The following is a 16,596-nucleotide window of genomic DNA, read 5'->3' as shown; positions in this document are numbered from 1 at the left end:
AAAATATATAATTTATAATAAATTATGATGCAGTAAAATCAGCGTTAGCATGCTTGACTTAACACTTCCGGTTCTTATACAGCTACTTCCGGGTAATAGCGGGCGAATGTTTCGTCTCTTCAATGACGGTTGCTAGAGAATCACACTACACGATGTCGCGTTTAGAACATGTTCAGGAAATCCGTCGTACTGAAGTAAAAAAAAAACCAACCCAACTAAAATAAGGAATTAATATAACTGTTGTTGAAATTATTTACATTTTATTTATCGCAGTCACGAAAATTTGACGATTTTGATGGTCTGTTTTGTGTTTTACGTGCCTCCCTGAACGCAACTACCGTAACCAAGGCAATGACGCTCCTGCTCGTTACCAAGACATTCTCTGGCAAACACGAGCTACACTTGCTAGGCTAGCGACGCCAACAGATTATCTTCTAACCGTTCTCGTATAACCTTTCTTTATTTTGACTTTAATTACTTGCTCAAACGACATTAACGCGACGACCAACAAACACTACAGCTAACTGGAGTGTTATATTGTATTTTTTTTTTATTACAGTCCGAACACCAATTGGTCTTTTCCTGTCAGCTCGAGTCACGACCTAGCTTAATTAGTGACGCTAACGTTACCGCCTCAGCCGCCATGGTGAGTATTTGTTATATTTGCTCTTTTATAGTTCGGAGTATTTCATAGAAATGTCAATATAAATGTATTTTGACTGTGTTTGAGTTGTTATCGAAGGCCTGTTGCTTACTGGGCTTCACATTGCTAGCCGGCTAGTTGCCCTTTCCCTGTTTTCGTGTGCTATGCTAGCACTGTTAGCGTAAGTACAGGTAAACTATTCTTATTTGTTTTGTTTTGTGAATTATATACGTATTTTTTTATTCTGCTTTGCTTATATATGCAAGAGGGATGTTTCTATGTAATTATGTTCTGGACTTGAATTCACTGTATTGTAATGTCATTTTTGTCATTTTTATTTGTTAATAAAGTTGTAAAAATAAAAAAAAGTACAGGTAAACGATACTACAAATGCTGGTATAAATCCGATACCAAGTAAATACAGGTCCAGGTTCCATAATGTGGAAAATATGGCATTATTTAGTATAACTATATAAGACAAAATAATACAATATTTTTTTTTTTACGACATATAATATTTTTAGCAAAATAAATCCAATCTAGTTAGCAAACCATCTAATTATGATTAGATGACCAATTACACTGCTTATTTGATGATTAATCAAATATCCAGTTAATCAGAGACTCCTTTGGTATTTGATTAATCATCTTTTGATTTAAAAAAAATGTAATTATGCTCAAATTTCAGCCTCTCGGATGTGAATATTTGATGATATTATAGGCTGAATTCGGGTGTCACGAGCATCATCAGAACGAGGTGATCAACTACATGCGATTTGCACGCTCAAAGCGGCTGTTGAGGGTCAAGACTGTGGACTCCTGCTTCGAGGAACTCAAAGACAGCAGGTGGGTGCTCGAGGGGGGGGGGATCCAGTCGCTTGATATGGGTGCAGAAAAAGTAATGTGTTTTTACGGGGGTCCACAGGCTGGTGGAGGAAACCTTCACGGTGGACGAGGTGAGGGACATGCTAGACGGGCTGCACGCGGTGGTGCGCGGCGAGGTGGAGATGGAGCTCATCAACACCGCGCACACCAACGTCCTGCTACTCAGGCAGCTCTTCTACCAGGCGGAAAAGTTTTACCTGCGACTGCAGACGGACATTTCGGAGCTGGAGAACAGGTGAGTACTGTATTGTTTTTTTTTTTTTTGCAACGAGTGCCTGGGATTAGAACTTTATTGTGTGTTATCTTGTGCACGTCGTATAATGCGAGAGACGTGCTGTGGTTTGCTTATTTAAAAAAAAAAAAAAAAAAAGCTGCAGCAGGCTGAGGTCACATGTGTGTCAACTTGAGCACATTATGCATTAGAGGCCACTTCCTTGCTAAAATGTGGTTTCCACCCAAAATGACATTCCCCTGATGCCACTCCCTATGTACTATGTTGTTTTGGTGAACTTTTTTTTAATTTTTATTATTTTTTTCATTTTTTTTTCAATTTTTAAAAAATAAAAAAAATGTTTTTAAATTTTTTTTTTAATTATTATTTTTTTTTAAATAAAAAAAAATCTTTTTTTTTCTTTTCACATCTCTAACCTTTACAGTAAACCTTCTTCATATGCATGTGATATGTATATGAACTACCTACGTGACTGATAAGCATCTAAAATGACGCACACGCCCCATGCGCACCAGTCTACGTGCGTTTTGCTGCTTGTGAAACCACATCTGCGGTTTGTTGACCGCAGGTTTTGGTATCAACAAGGGTGTGAAAGAAATCATCATCGGCGGCGGCTCTGCAAAAAATATGTGGTTGAAATGGTTATTGTTACTCATTTATAGACGAGCGAGCTCCAATAGTAGCGGATATATTGGATGAATGCATTTCACTGATGATGTTCTCTTCATGCACAGGGAGCTGTTAGAGCAGGTGGCGGAATTTGAGAAGACTGACTTTAAAGCCACAGATTCGGTGAGACATAAAGTGTATTTTATGGGTATTTGGATAAAATAATCACTGGAGTTTTGAACTCATTTTGCTGATGATTTAGCACCCCTGCAACTTCTTTCCATGGGCACATTGATACATATACTTATGCTAGTAGCATAGATACAGCAACAACACTTAAAATGTCCGCTCTCCTTGGGATGGCTGTGTCTTCCAGCACCAGTCTTCAAGTAGAAAATGCTGATGGCAAACAAACATCTTATAGCGAAATTGAGAGCTAGGCGTCGCGTTAGTACACCAGATAAATAAAGTTTTTCATGTTAGTTTTCCGGCTGCACAGTGTGCAGGTGGTTTGCGCACAGGCCACACAGCGAGGAGACCCAAGTTCAATTCCACCCTCGGATATTTCTGTGTGGAGTTTGCATGTTCTCCCCGTGCATGCGTGGGTTTTCTCCGGGTACTCCGGTTTCCTCCCACATTCCAAAAAAAACCATGCTAGGTTAATTAGCGACTCCAAATTGTCCATAGGTATGAATGTGAGTGTGAATGGTTGTTTGTCTATATGTGCTCTGTGATTGGCTGGCTACCAGTCCTGGGTGTATACCCCGCCTCTCACCCGAAGACGGCTGGGATAGGCTCCCTCCCACATTCCAAAAAAAAAATGCTAGGTTAATTAGCGACTCCAAATTGTCCATAGGTATGAATGTGAGTGTGAATGGTTGTTTGTCTATATGTGCTCTGTGATTGGCTGGCTACCAGTCCAGGGTGTATACCCTGCCTCTCTCTGAAGACAGCTGGGATAGGCTCCAGCACCCCCACAAACCTTGTGAGGACGAGTGGTAGAAAATGAATGAATGTTACTTTTCCCATGACGGCCGTTGTTAGCTAGCTCATATTAGCTCATACAGTTTTTGCCTGTTATAATGCAAAGAAAGGGGGCAGAGAAATATGTGTTCATGTTTCACAAAAGGATAAAAATTATGAATGATGGGCAAAATTTAAAAAAAAGTGCACTTCCCCTTTAAGGTCAAGAAATAACTGTCAAATTGAGAGTTGGACAATACGGGACATCCCTAAAAATAACAATTTTTGTTACCCGACCTCCTTCACGTAACACGGCCCAGATGCCTTTTTAACAAAATTGTGGCATAAACCTTTCAACGTTAACTGAGGTTCCACTGTACGCCATTTTACGAGTAGCTGAGTGTGTCGATTTTTATTTTGTCCAGTTGAACCAGGAGAGCATCAAAACCAAGTTGGCGCCGTTGAATGAAGGCGGCGTGTCTGAGCTTCTAAACAAGGTGTGGCGTCGCGGCGAATGGAGAACATCACTTGAGCGCCGTCTTCCCCTTTCATACAAATCTCATTTATGTTCATGCATGTCAGGAGATCGCAAGACTTCAGGAGGAAAACGATAAACTGAAAGCCAAGCTTCGCACTTTAGAGTCCCAGGTATGAAAACACGCTTTCATGTATCACCTTGCTGGTCTTCACCTCTCCTCTTATTTCACCAGGCAATGAGTGTGCTGGATGATAAGACAAAGGCGGAGAGAGCGCTTAAAGACCTCCAGAAAGTTCAAGGCAACCAGCAGGTACGGTTCAACATCCGAACTTTTTTTTTGGAGCCTCCTTTCCAAGCCATCATTGTCCCATTTCCTCTACCTCCAAGCTGACGGCTCAATCCAAGGAGATCAGCTGTTTGGAAAACACCGTCGCGGCCCTCAAGGAGGACTACGAGCGCTCGCTGACTGTCAGCGCCGCGTCTCAGAAAGATCTGCAGGAGAACCTGGTCTCCGCCAAACACGAGCTCCTGCGAGTGCAGGAGCAGCTGGCCTTGGCGGAGAAGGTCCACTGCCTCCATACGTCCCATTATATACCACAGCATGGTGTCTTTAATGGTTCTTTTTATTATCTTGTCGACGTCCAGGAGCTGGACAAGAAGTTCCAGCAAACGGCGGCGTATCGCAACATGAAGGAGATCCTAACAAAGAAGAATGAGCAAATTAAGGAAATCAGAAAACGATTACAGAGGTGAGTCGTCACCATTTAACACATTTGGTACCCGATTCAGGAAAAACACATCATCATCTTTTGACTAATTGCACTTTTATCTCCATCAGATATGAACCCAACGAATGACTTCTTGTTGCGGGGCTGCTACTCCCAACGGATGTTCAGGTAGAGAGACAGAACCAGAATGTACCACTGGGGGTGGAACGACAAACTTTCCACCCCCACTGATGCTGACGGAAGCACAATAAAAGCAGCACTTTGGTGAGCAGTCGTTTATCCATGTTATCCATGTTAATATCATTCCCATTGTTTACAGTGGGAAAAGGTCTGTTTTGGCTAGTGCAGTGCTTCTTATATACTGGGAAGCCATTAACTATCCTATCCGTAGGTATGAATGTCAATGTTCTTTCCAAATAAAAGCGCAAACTCCAGTAGGTCAACTGCTTGACTCAACAGGGGGCGCCATACTGCAACGGGATATCGTGAAATCATTTGGTATCATTTGCCAGACCATAATTTCCCACAGGACTGCAATCTATTTGTGGTGGTGGTGTCCGCTAATAATCACATTTTGCCTCTTTGCTCTATTTTTTCTGCTTTTGTGACTGCTTGTATTTGATTCCTGGGGACAATAATTTCTCTTTGTCGTGTGTAATTGATTCCACACTCATCTATGGTAAGTGAATTTCCACAAATTAGGATTCCATATTATTATAAATGCAATATGTTCATAACTAGAGCATAGAAAACCGCTTTACAACCTTCTAAATACAGATTTTCACATTATTAGAGACCTCAAGACGTGAAATAACACCCCTATAGTCACCTTTAGACTCATATTACCCAATATAGTAGACACAGAGTTCTTGGAGGACTTCTTGGGGGTGTGTAATGTAACAATACTACATACCATATATGTTTTTTAGTTTGTTTTATGAATCACATATTTGTATTTTAGTTCTTTTGGCCATTTTTGTGTATGCTAATTATGTATTTATGCTGAAAAATATCGTCATAAATGGAATATATACAACTATATCATAGAAAACCTCTTTACAACCTTCTAAATACAGATTTTCACATTATTAGAGCCCTGTAGACATGACATAACACCCCTATGGTCACCTTTAGACTCATATTACCCAATATAGTAGACAGAGAGTTCTTGGGGGTGTCTAATGTAACAATACTACATACATTATATGTTTTTTTAGTTCATTTTATGAATTACATATTTGTATTTTAGTTAATTTGGCCATTTTTGTGCATGCTAATTATGTATTTATTAATCCAATTTGCATTTTTGGGGTGATTAGCACCAAATATCTTTTCATAAATGGAATATTTTCATAATTAGAGCATCGAAAATCTCTTTACAATTTTCTAAATACAGATTTTCATATTATTAGAGCACTGTAGACATGAAATAACACCCCTATGGTCAACTAGACTGATCTACAAGTGGCTTTACAATGTTAAACCACACCAACCATGATAGTAAACACTGAATACCTCACTGCTTGTGTCCCCTGGGGAGGGGGGGTTGTGTGTGTGGTCACCTGTCAATCAAGCTCTTAACCGCGTGGTTTTGCCCACACGCACTTGAGTTTAGTCATCGTGATACGTTGCTGGAAAAACAAGCAGATGTGAGCGGACAGCACGAAAGAAAGGAACCCCTCCTCACGTAGATGGTGACAGTCACACAGCTGCTTCCCCGTGGGCCTCATTGTGGTGCAAAGTGAGACAATACTATCTCCTCGGAGGGGCGGGGTGGAGTGGCGGGGTGGGCGCCAACTTGTGAAACGGTGGGAAACAAGCAGGAGGCCCTCCGATGTCAATCATCAACACGTGTCGTACGTACTGTTAGCAGTATTGGCACCACGTGTTGAAAGAGGGTTGCATCAGCTCTGTTGATGCACCATGTGTTGTGCCACTGCGGTTGACAATGTGACTGTCATTTGATTTATTTCCCTTTACAAGCCTGGCATGCCCCACTTTTTAGTCTTTTTTTTTCCTCACTGCCACGTCACATGAATAGCATCGTCCTATATCAGACCTATTAATCTTTAAGCCCTTAAATGGCATCAAAACCGGCAGTGGTTCTCAACTGGTGGGTCGGGCTACAGAATAGTCACAAATGACAGAACATATGTACTTTGCAGTACTTTTGATATTTCATTTGACTTATTTGTATGCATATAGTTATAATGTTATTCCTCAATTCCTTGACAAAATGCTTTACTAAATTCTTCCAGAAGGGACTTATACCAATGTTTGTTACCAATGTCTCAAAAGATGACAGGCCGTTTTAAAAAACATTTGTAAACAAACAAAAAAAAAAATAAAAATGACTGGAAAAAAAGTTTAAAAAAATATTCAAATAAATACAATTATGATTGACTTGAAAATTGAAATGAAAAAAATGACTTAAATAGTCGTGGTTAAAAAGGAAAAATAAATATAATTAAAAATACAATTTAAAAATTACAAAAAAATTATACAAACGACTTAAGAAATGTAAACTAAATTAAAATAAATACCTAAATAAATTATAAACAATGGCTTAAATAAAAGTATTTAAGGAAATAATAAAAATGACTGTAATAATTTGAAATAAATACAAATAATGACTTAAAAATATTAAAAATAAAACAAATAAAAATGACAGTGTAAACAATGATAAATAAATTAATACAAATGTTGAATCAAAGAAAAAAGGATAATATAAATAATACAAATGCCTTAAATAAAAGTAAAATAATAAAAATAAATCAGAATGACTTAAATAAAAGCATAAAAATAATAACATAAAAAGTTCAAATGACTCAAATAAATGCACAAAATAATATGCAAATAAACGTGACTTGAAATGTAAAAAAGTAAAAAAAAAAACTAGTCCTGTCCTTTATTGACCGTGTCAAACCAGACTGATTATGATATAGACATGCACTGTCATTATTATCAAAAGTGTGTTGTTATGACGTATTAGTCCGACTAATGGGGTCCATCAGTGTGTGTTACACATGAAACACATGGTCACAGGGGTCGAACCCGACCTCTACATCGAACCGAGAGCTTGATCCGTGATATATAGTTTGATGACACAGAGAGCGCCGGCGCAGGTGTATCTCAGCCTTCTATCATCCATCATTCAACCAGTGACAGTGAAGGCGGCATTGAATTACGCCATCCATGTCACGCTTTAAACTGCTGTCTCTACTCTTTAATCACACCTGAGGGTTTTGGGTTTCAGGCGTCAGTCATGTATGATGATGAGTGCTCCACCTGTGCTCACAAAGGTTTTTTTTTTTTTTAGAAAAAAATGAAACTGTATCATGTGTAGAGAGAAGCATGATGAGGAAATTGTTTTGGTTGATAGTGATGTGAGGCGTCGGCAGTGTGCACGGCTCATGTTCTTTGTAGAAGAAGGTGGGCAGGATGCAGCGTGGGGGGGGGGGGGCGTATTGATGTTGCAGACACAGAGATAGAATGATACAAGCACGTGATCTTAACGGCGGCTGAGGAACCATAAAAGAGCGGAGAAGAGGATGCGGCCACTTCACTCGCACTCAGGAAGAAGAAGAAGAGCCGTGCATCACACCAGATCTTGTACATTCCCCAACAGGGTGAGTGTTTTACTACCACAGCAGTACAACTACAGCGGGAAGCATGTTTATTTATGTATTTTCTTTCTCATTCTAGGCAACATGGAGGATCTCATTCATTCCACATATATGACCGGAGTGACCCATGACTTTGTCACCGTGAGTACTTACTGTACTTTTAAGAAGTCTTAGGCTATTTATTGTCATAGCAAAAATGTCATTTAACTTCATTGCCATTGTTTACATACTGGGAAGCTATGAACTGTCCATAGGTATGAATGTGAGTGTGAATGGTTGTTTGTCTATATGTGCCCTGTGATTGGCTGGCCACCAGTCCAGAGTGTACGCTGCCTTTTGCCCGAAGTCAGCTGGGATAGGCTCCAGCATACCCATGCATGCCTTAATAAATTCTTCCAAAATGCACTTTGGACATATACCAATGTTGGTTAATGTTTCTAAAGATTTGTAAACAAAAAAGTATAAATGACTGGAAAAAAGTTCAAAAAATATTCAAATAAATACAATTATGAATGACTTAAGTTTAGAAAATAGAAACAAAAAAAATGATTTCAATAGTCATGGTTAAAAAGGAAAAGTAAAAATGATAAATAATAAAAAATACAATTTAAAAGTGTATAAAAAATAAGTAAATTAAAATAAATACCTATATAAATTATAAACAATGGCTGAAATAAAAGTGTTAAAGGAAATAATAAAAATGACTTGAATAATTTGAAATAAATACAAATAATGACTTAAAAATATTTAAAAAATAAATACAAATAAAAATGACTGTAAACAATTATTGAAATAAATACAAATAAAAATGTTGAATCAAAGAAAAAAGGATACAATAAATAATACAAATAAATAAAAGTGCAAAAAATAAAAGTAAATCAGAATGACTTAAATAAAAGCATAAAAATAATTTAAAAAATGACTCAAATAAATGCCCCAAAAAATATGCAAATAAAAGTGACTTCAAATGTAAAAAAAAAAAAAAACAAAAATGTGAGGAGTGTACTGATGATGTCATGCAAGCACCTTCAGATGCATCCTTCAGATGCTCCCGTTTAGATGTGGTGAGTGGGATCTGCAATGTAAAAACCACCCGTACGCCCCACCCAAAAAGAGTTCTATAAATAGCTATACACAGCATAAGATCCAATTATGGTCCCCATAAGGCTAATTACAGGTGACACCTCCTAATTGTACTTCAAGCTACAGTGTTTGGCATCATCAGACTGTAAACAACAAACAGTGGATAGTCACAGTTGAAAACCGCAGCTGTCGTCTTTCCGTGACACTCTTTTATCTTCGACCCCCATCTCAACGTACGGGGAAGCAGAGACCACCCCCACGCACCCCCACGCACCCTGTGGATCTTTTGGCAGCCGCCTGCACATGCTTTGGATAGCAGCAGGAAGTCGTGAATGTAGCCGTGCGGTTTCTCCAGACACACAACACCTGCACAAAAAGACACAGTCGCGCTGGGTAACTTTGTGTGTGTGTGTGATGATGCTTTTGATGTTGCGTTAACCGTATCTCCACAAGGAGTCTGCACGACAGGAAGTAAGAAAAAAGTGAGAAATAGACAAACAGGTACAATGTAGACCACGACGTATGTATCTCACCGGGCATCCTCCAAATTGTTTGTATTTGTGTTGCAGGACCCCGCGGACGATTACAGCGACTACTACGACACAGGTCCCACCGAGACCACCGGAATGTGTGACAGGAGCTGGGTCCGACAGTTTCGAGGGCGGTACGAACCGCCCCTCTTCTGGATCATCTTCGTGCTGGGTTCCCTGGGCAACCTCATGGTGGTCTGGATCTACACCACGGTGCGCAACCGCCTCAAAACCATGACCGACGTCTATCTGCTCAACCTGGCCGTGGCCGACCTCCTCTTCCTGTGTACGCTGCCCTTCTGGGCCAGGGACGCCACCAAAGGATGGGACTTTGGCGTCGGACTCTGCAAGCTGGTGTCCGCCGTCTACAGGATCAACTTCTTCAGCAGCATGTTCCTGCTCACGTGCATCAGCGTGGACCGCTACATCGCCATCGTGCAGGTCACCAAGGCTCAAAACTGGAAGAAAAAGCGTCTCTTCTACAGCAAACTGGCCTGCTTGGTTGTGTGGTTGCTCTCCACTATCTTTGCTCTGCCTGAGTTTATTTTCGCCCAAGTGAAGACGGACCTAAGCGGGTCATCGTTCTGTGTCCTGGTCTACTGGAACAACCTAAACAACCGAACAAAGATCTTAGTGCTGTCCCTGCAGATCTGCATGGGCTTCTTGCTCCCGCTCCTTGTCATGATCTTCTGCTACTCCGTCATCATCCGCACGCTCTTGCAGGCCCGCAACTTTGAAAAACACAAAGCCCTGCGCGTCATCTTCATCGTGGTCTTCGTATTTGTCGTCTCTCAGCTGCCGCACAACGGCCTACTAATGATGGAGGCCTCGCAGGCCGCCAACACCACCATCACCGAGTGCGACGTCGTCAAGCGCTTCGACGTGGCCGGTCAGATCGCCAAGAGCCTAGCGTACACCCACGCTTGCTTGAACCCCTTCCTGTACGTCTTCATCGGGGTGCGCTTCAGGCAGGACCTACTGAAAATGATGAAGATGTGCGGTAGCGGACTGAGCAAAGGGGGACTCGGGAAAGGCCAAGCCGGTCCTAAACGGCCGTCGGTCGCGACTGACACTGATACCACACCCGCTCTTTCCTTATAAGGCAAGAGGTTGGTATCAATCCTGCATAAATTCAGTTCTAGCCGTGTATATAATGTAAATGAGTGTAAATACTCTTCTGTATTTTTTCCTACATGTGTAACCGCATTAGAAGACTTGTATATTTTCACACACAACCAGCATTAAAAAACACATCTTTACTAATATTATTTTTCATCCCGTCAGGTGCATAATAAGTCTTACAGGTGAGAATGTGTCACATGTCACATGGCTCACGGGCCTGGTGTTTTGTTTTTTTTTGTTTTTTTTTTTTTGCCAGCAGGCCCAGGTCATGTGCAGAAAAGCATACGCCATGAGCAAACGTCTACATCAAGAACCTTCATGTGCGGTAAGCCACAGACGACTGCTGCAGCCTACCTGTGGGATACAGGTGAGAGACTGAGAGAACTCACACTAACCTCTGCTTCTCACGACAGGAAGTCGGCAACAACGCACACGGTGCTGGACGGCGTGGAGATCCCTGGAGACACCCCCACAGTCACGCATGTAAGTGTCTTTTGACGCTCACGAGCATTTCAGACACAAATGGTATTTTAGTCATCCCTGGTGAACCAGGAAGTGCCTGTCGCTGTTACGGCGCTCTTCAAAAAAAAGGAGAAACGGTTAAAAAGAAAAAAAAGGGTCACATCCTCTTGCAAAACTTTGTTTATATTTTTGTCTCATGACTACAATGGTTGACCTACACACTTAATGATGCACTTATTGCAAACTACAACCACAAAAATAGTCATTAATATAGCATATATGATACATTGGAGTAGCAATAATCTTATTTAATCCGAGTTGCTAGTACATTTGTTCACTTCCTGTAGTCAACATGTACCATTTTGAAATACAGTAACAAAAATAAAGCATTATAATCATAATAACACACTTAGTCATTACATACATATACATTAGGGTGGCAACCATACACAAAATTCACAAAAATAAACAACCTTTCTCACCTTAAAAGTACAGTACACACCCAAAAAAAAGCACCATTCCCTTTGTTAGTGACGTCATTAAACAATTCATGCTACATTTTGTACTGCATTACCAAAATGAGTATTATTTGACCAGGATCATAAACACATGCACTTTAAGTATCAAAATAATTCAGTAAACAATGAGGCATCAATGGGTTTTTGCTTTTCAATGGGGGTTACAAACCCAATTCAAAACTACATTGCCGCTTGGCCTTATATCAAAAAAGGAACATAAAAGCAACACAGAAAAGGAAAACCTCACAAACGATTGGTTATCTTTACTCCCTGGCTTTTGGCAACATGTTCGGCTGTAATATAAATTTCCGTGATTGGATCGTTTTAAAAATGCGGCCGTCAAACATGTCACGCCGACTGTGGTTGTACCTCTGCTAAATTAGCAGTTATCTTGATGTGATTTTAAACGGCCCCGTTCCTGCCAGTCATGTATTGAACAGTTTGATACAGATACCCTTGACCCAAAATAAATGTTAAAATATTTTTATTTTACTTTTAATATTTCAGCCCCCCCCCTCTCCTCTGAAGGATTGCCACCTTATTGTGGTCAGGGGCCTCCAGTGACCCTGAGAGCCGTACCTGCAGGAGCTGAGTCTTCAGGTGGGACACCCAAGTGGGTCAGGTGTCAGGGTTGAGAGCTGGGGACACAGCTGGCAACCCAACAAAACACTGTTATCAAACAAAAAATAATGTGTGTTATGTGTGCATTGTGCCCCGCCTCCCCCCAACACACACACATATGTACATCACATTTAATGGGTTTTCTTAATTAGTCATTAGTTTTCCAAATATGCTGATAAATATAGTCATTTGTGCTCTTGAATATGGTGAGGATGATGCGGAACTACTTTTTGTTTCATTCACTACGCGGATTTACCACAAGGTGGCGTACCTTGCACGTTAAAAGCGCCCTCTTTCTTTCCATGGAGGGAAAACGGGAAATGCGCGGCCTCTAGCGGTTATTGGTTGAACTGCACCGTGAGCTTCACCTCTCCAGGAAGAGCCTCAATTAGTCAGTGATTGATTGTATGCCTTTAAAGTAACGCACCGATACACCGCTGTAGCCTGTACTCCTTGTTTAATCACCACCGGGAAAGAGGCGTGAGGAGAAAAATGGGAAATGCTTCCAAGTGGAGCAGCACCTGTAGTTTGGGAACACCGCCATCCATCTTGCTACAATGGTATAGTGGGTGCTACTGAGCGCGGTGGAACCAATGACTAATAGGCAGAGTCGTCTGTGACCCCTTGGACTTGGAGCGGGCCCGCCACCTGGGGCTTGTTTCTTTGGGGGGGGGCACAAAACAACCTTTACTGGCAATGTTCAACAATACAAAGTAATACAAAGCATACATGGAAATTGAAAAGCAACGGCATTGTTTAGCCCGTAGCATGGCGCCACATCCTATCAGCCGCCATCTCCCCCCCCCCATCGCTCACCCCCACTTCAACCAAGCTAATATTTCAACTCGGCTCCCAGGGCCCGGAGACTGAAAGACGTTTCCATTTGATGTCAGTCATTGGCTGATAAGTGTGTGGCGGAGTGTGTGTGTCGTTAGTCACTGTCCGTGTTCGGCCCTGTGACAGCCGCAGATCTATGAGGAGCGGGGTCGTTTTTTGGCGCCGGGGACGCGGGGGAACATGCACATGTATGGACTCACCGCGTCGCTTTATTATATACACCTGCATAGTGGAACCGGATCCAATAGAAGAGCAAAAACTATTTAAATCCAATATGGCTGCCCATTATTAGTGGTATAAAATGTCCGAAATAAGCTTAAAAAGGGCCATTCTTCGCCTTCAAAACACTCCGTAGATGTGGAAACGGTCTCAAGTTCTGAAGAAACGATGCGTGAGATGAATGGCGTGAACGTTCTACCTGAGGAGCCCCAAACAAAAGACCCCATCTCTACCTGTAGGACTGTGGGGGCGCTTTGATCTGGACCAGAAAGAGAACGTAGTTTGATGAAATATTGATGATCGCTTCCTTTCTTTTGTCTTTTTTTTTTTTTCTTCTTTTTGTTAACGGCGTCCTATGGGAGGGCCCGTGCGCTCTCAGGATGCGCTCGGCGCTGAGCTGGATGAGAACGGACTCGACTATTTGGTTGAGGGAGCGTTATTGGGCCTAATGGGCGCGCTGATGACCTGCCACGTGGACCTGAGCGGGTCTGAAGCGGAGAGGTGTTTAATCAAGCGCCGCTAATCGAGACCGTCTTGACAGGGGAGGCTTCAATATTTATGTGTTGATGGATTGTCTTGGCATCAAACACTGGGCCTTTCTGTCTCCCGACGTCTCTATTTAGACTGTATAACCGTCTTATTACCTTCAAACACTGCAGGCTGGGGTTTTAATGAGGTCCAAAACAACCAGAGGGCAAACATAGGTCAGTCCCGGGTTGACGAATTTGATGGAATTTCTTTTCAGTGTAAACGCCTCAATTAGCATTAGCATTGTTAGCATTGTTAGCATTGTTAGCATTGTTAGCGTTAATGCAACTGGTTTCTGTCACTAATCAATGATTAGTAGTTTAGTAGATAGTAGTTTCATTCATTTTCTACCGCTTATCCTCACGATAGCCTATCCCAGCTGTCTTGGGGCGAGAGGCGGGGCACACCCTGGATCGGTGGCCGGCCAATCACAGGGCACATATAGACAAACAACCATTCACACTCACATTCATACCTATGGACAATTTGGAGTCGCTAATTAAACTAGCATGTTTTTGGAATGTGGGAGGGAGTCTATCCCAGCTGTTTTGGGGCGAGAGGCGGGGTATACCCTGGACTGGTGGCCGGCCAATCACAGGGCACATATAGACAAACAACCATTCACACTCACATTCATACCTATGGACAATTTGGAGTCTCTAATTAACCTAGCATGTTTTTGGAATGTGGGAGAAAACCGGCGAGAACCCGGCCATGCACGGGGAGAACATGCAAACTCCACACAGAGATGGCCGTGGGTGGGATTGAACTCGGGTCTCCTTGCTGTGAGGCCTGCGTGCTAACCACTCGACCACCGTGCAGCCTAAAAGCAAGAATCTTAAGACATTTTGAATATCGTCCGTTTTGAGCAAGGTTTATGTCGATTTTCAATAATATATTATCATATATGCACATTTCTCTGCTCCAGTCACTATTTTGTGCCAATTTCGGAACTTTGAAGGCATATTTTTTAAATGTCAAATGAAGATTTATGAATGATATCTCAGCAAGCGTGATTATAAATCCAATTGTGTACCAATTTTGGAACTTTGAAGGCTAATTTCTACATGTTGTATTATGATTTTTGTTGATTTTAGAGGCTATCTCAGCACGGATGAACGTAATTGTCACAATTTTGGAACTTTGAAGACGTGTTTTGAAGTGTCAGATTGTTGATTTTTGAATGATATCTTGGTGCATATGCTCATGTATACACATAGTCCTTTTTGGTGCTGACTTAGTCACGATTTTGGATCAATTTTGGAACTTTTAAAGCGTGTTTTTTGTTGATTGTGGATCAATTTTCTGCCAATTTTTCAACTTTAAAGGCATATTTGACATGTCAGATGAATATTTCTGTTGATGTTTTTGTGATATCTTTATAAACAAGTCGGAAGTTATTGTAAGTTTTTGTCCCACTTTTCCACCAGCAAGGCCGTAGACACCATGAAATATGATTTGACAAAGTTTCATTTGAGTTTTGCATGAAAGTGACCCACATTCTGCAGGCCGCTGTTAGACAAGACAAAAAAAAAAAAGTCATATTATTGATAACTGCCTTGAGTGCTTTTGTCTGGAATTTACCAGAGCAACACGCTCCAATCGGAGGAGCCCAGGGAGGATTTATCGCTCTCCCGTGCTTTGGCTTCGGCGATAGACGGCGGCCGTAATGACTTCTGTGGCGAGAAAGCACCAACTTGAAGGCGAGAGAGAGGGAGGACGCCGCCGCTATGTTCGGTTGGAGCCGGGGGGGGGGCAGCTGATAGTCTGGGAAAGGTCTGGCGCTACGTCGGAATTAACATGCCTTTTCCGTTGGCGTCCATTAGATAATCATATTCATACCACACAAGGCTCCAAAACCCGCTCTTGTTTCATTATTCCCTTTTAATCCACCCTGATAAGAGGCAGGGGGGGGGGTTTATTATGTCGTCATTTGGAGTCCACATGAAACCCCCACGGGATGTTATCATACGGGAAATTGCTTAAATTGCCCAAGTGGATACAGTTTTTTTTTTGTTTTTTTGGCTTTTATTATTTCTAAGGGACTCAAAACAAGCCAAAAAAAATCCTTTATTTACGTATCTCCTTTTTAACTGCGAATTGCAACCACAAACCGTTACTTTTGACTACACAATGCTAGCTTCCACTTAAGTTGGTTATCATACGGGAAATTGCTGAAATTGCCCAAGTGGATACAGTTTTTTTTTTTTTTTGGCTTTTATTATTTCTAAGAGACTCAAAACAAGTAAAAAAAATCCTTAATTTATCTCCTTTTTAACTGCGAATTGCAACCACTACTCCTGAATCAACATCACGTTACTTTTGACTACCCAATGCTAGCTTCCACTTAAGTTGGTTGTGTTTTGAATTGTGTTTATTTTTTGCAGGCGTGTGGTCATCCGACTGTGAAGCTCCACTGACTGGTGAGTGTGAATATCAGGGTTCGAAACCAACAGTTCTGTGGTTGCTTCTTAATTGGGGTGAGATGAGGGGTTCAAAAAAAAAAGGGGGG

General features: G+C 41.4%; 3 protein-coding genes across 6 annotated transcripts in view; all 3 read left to right on the top strand.

Moving 5' to 3' along the window:
* The first annotated feature begins 187 nt into the window (after positions 1-187).
* On the top strand, positions 188-7,852 carry lztfl1 (leucine zipper transcription factor-like 1). Its single transcript, XM_058059562.2, has 10 exons — positions 188-646; positions 1,365-1,489; positions 1,569-1,763; positions 2,495-2,552; positions 3,758-3,829; positions 3,915-3,980; positions 4,043-4,120; positions 4,198-4,374; positions 4,456-4,559; positions 4,649-7,852. Exons 1-10 carry the CDS (start codon positions 644-646, stop codon positions 4,665-4,667), a joined length of 897 nt encoding a protein of 298 aa, XP_057915545.2. The 5' UTR covers positions 188-643; the 3' UTR covers positions 4,668-7,852.
* A 138-nt stretch (positions 7,853-7,990) lies between these two features.
* LOC131108538 (C-C chemokine receptor type 9-like) lies at positions 7,991-11,648 on the top strand. Of its 4 annotated transcripts, none has more exons than XR_013627804.1 (4): positions 7,991-8,305; positions 9,817-10,886; positions 11,159-11,224; positions 11,313-11,647. XR_013627804.1 is itself a non-coding variant. In XM_078792365.1 (3 exons), the coding sequence occupies exons 1-2, from the start codon at positions 8,090-8,092 to the stop codon at positions 10,876-10,878; spliced, it is 1,278 nt and encodes a 425-aa protein (XP_078648491.1). In that variant the 5' UTR covers positions 7,991-8,089; the 3' UTR covers positions 10,879-10,886; positions 11,156-11,648. The 4 variants fall into 4 exon arrangements, 2 of the variants coding, with proteins under 2 accessions (XP_078648491.1, XP_057915541.2); XR_013627803.1 differs by having other exon boundaries at positions 11,156-11,224; XM_078792365.1 differs by having other exon boundaries at positions 11,156-11,648.
* Positions 11,649-11,735: 87 nt separating this feature from the next.
* Positions 11,736-16,596, top strand: part of gli3 (GLI family zinc finger 3) — a 92,887-nt gene continuing 88,026 nt past the window's right edge. The window contains exons 1-2 of the mRNA XM_058059549.2: positions 11,736-12,479; positions 16,472-16,507. The gene's annotated coding sequence lies outside the window, so the exon portion shown is untranslated. The remainder of the gene's footprint in view (positions 12,480-16,471; positions 16,508-16,596) is intronic.

This window comes from Doryrhamphus excisus, linkage group LG7, assembly GCF_037039965.1.
Source record: "Doryrhamphus excisus strain RoL-2023G ecotype Guam linkage group LG7, RoL_Dexc_Guam_v1.1, whole genome shotgun sequence".
Classification (NCBI taxonomy): domain Eukaryota; kingdom Metazoa; phylum Chordata; class Actinopteri; order Syngnathiformes; family Syngnathidae; genus Doryrhamphus; species Doryrhamphus excisus.
The sequence above is the reverse complement of the archived record's forward strand: the minus strand, read 5'-3'. Positions and strand labels throughout refer to the sequence as shown.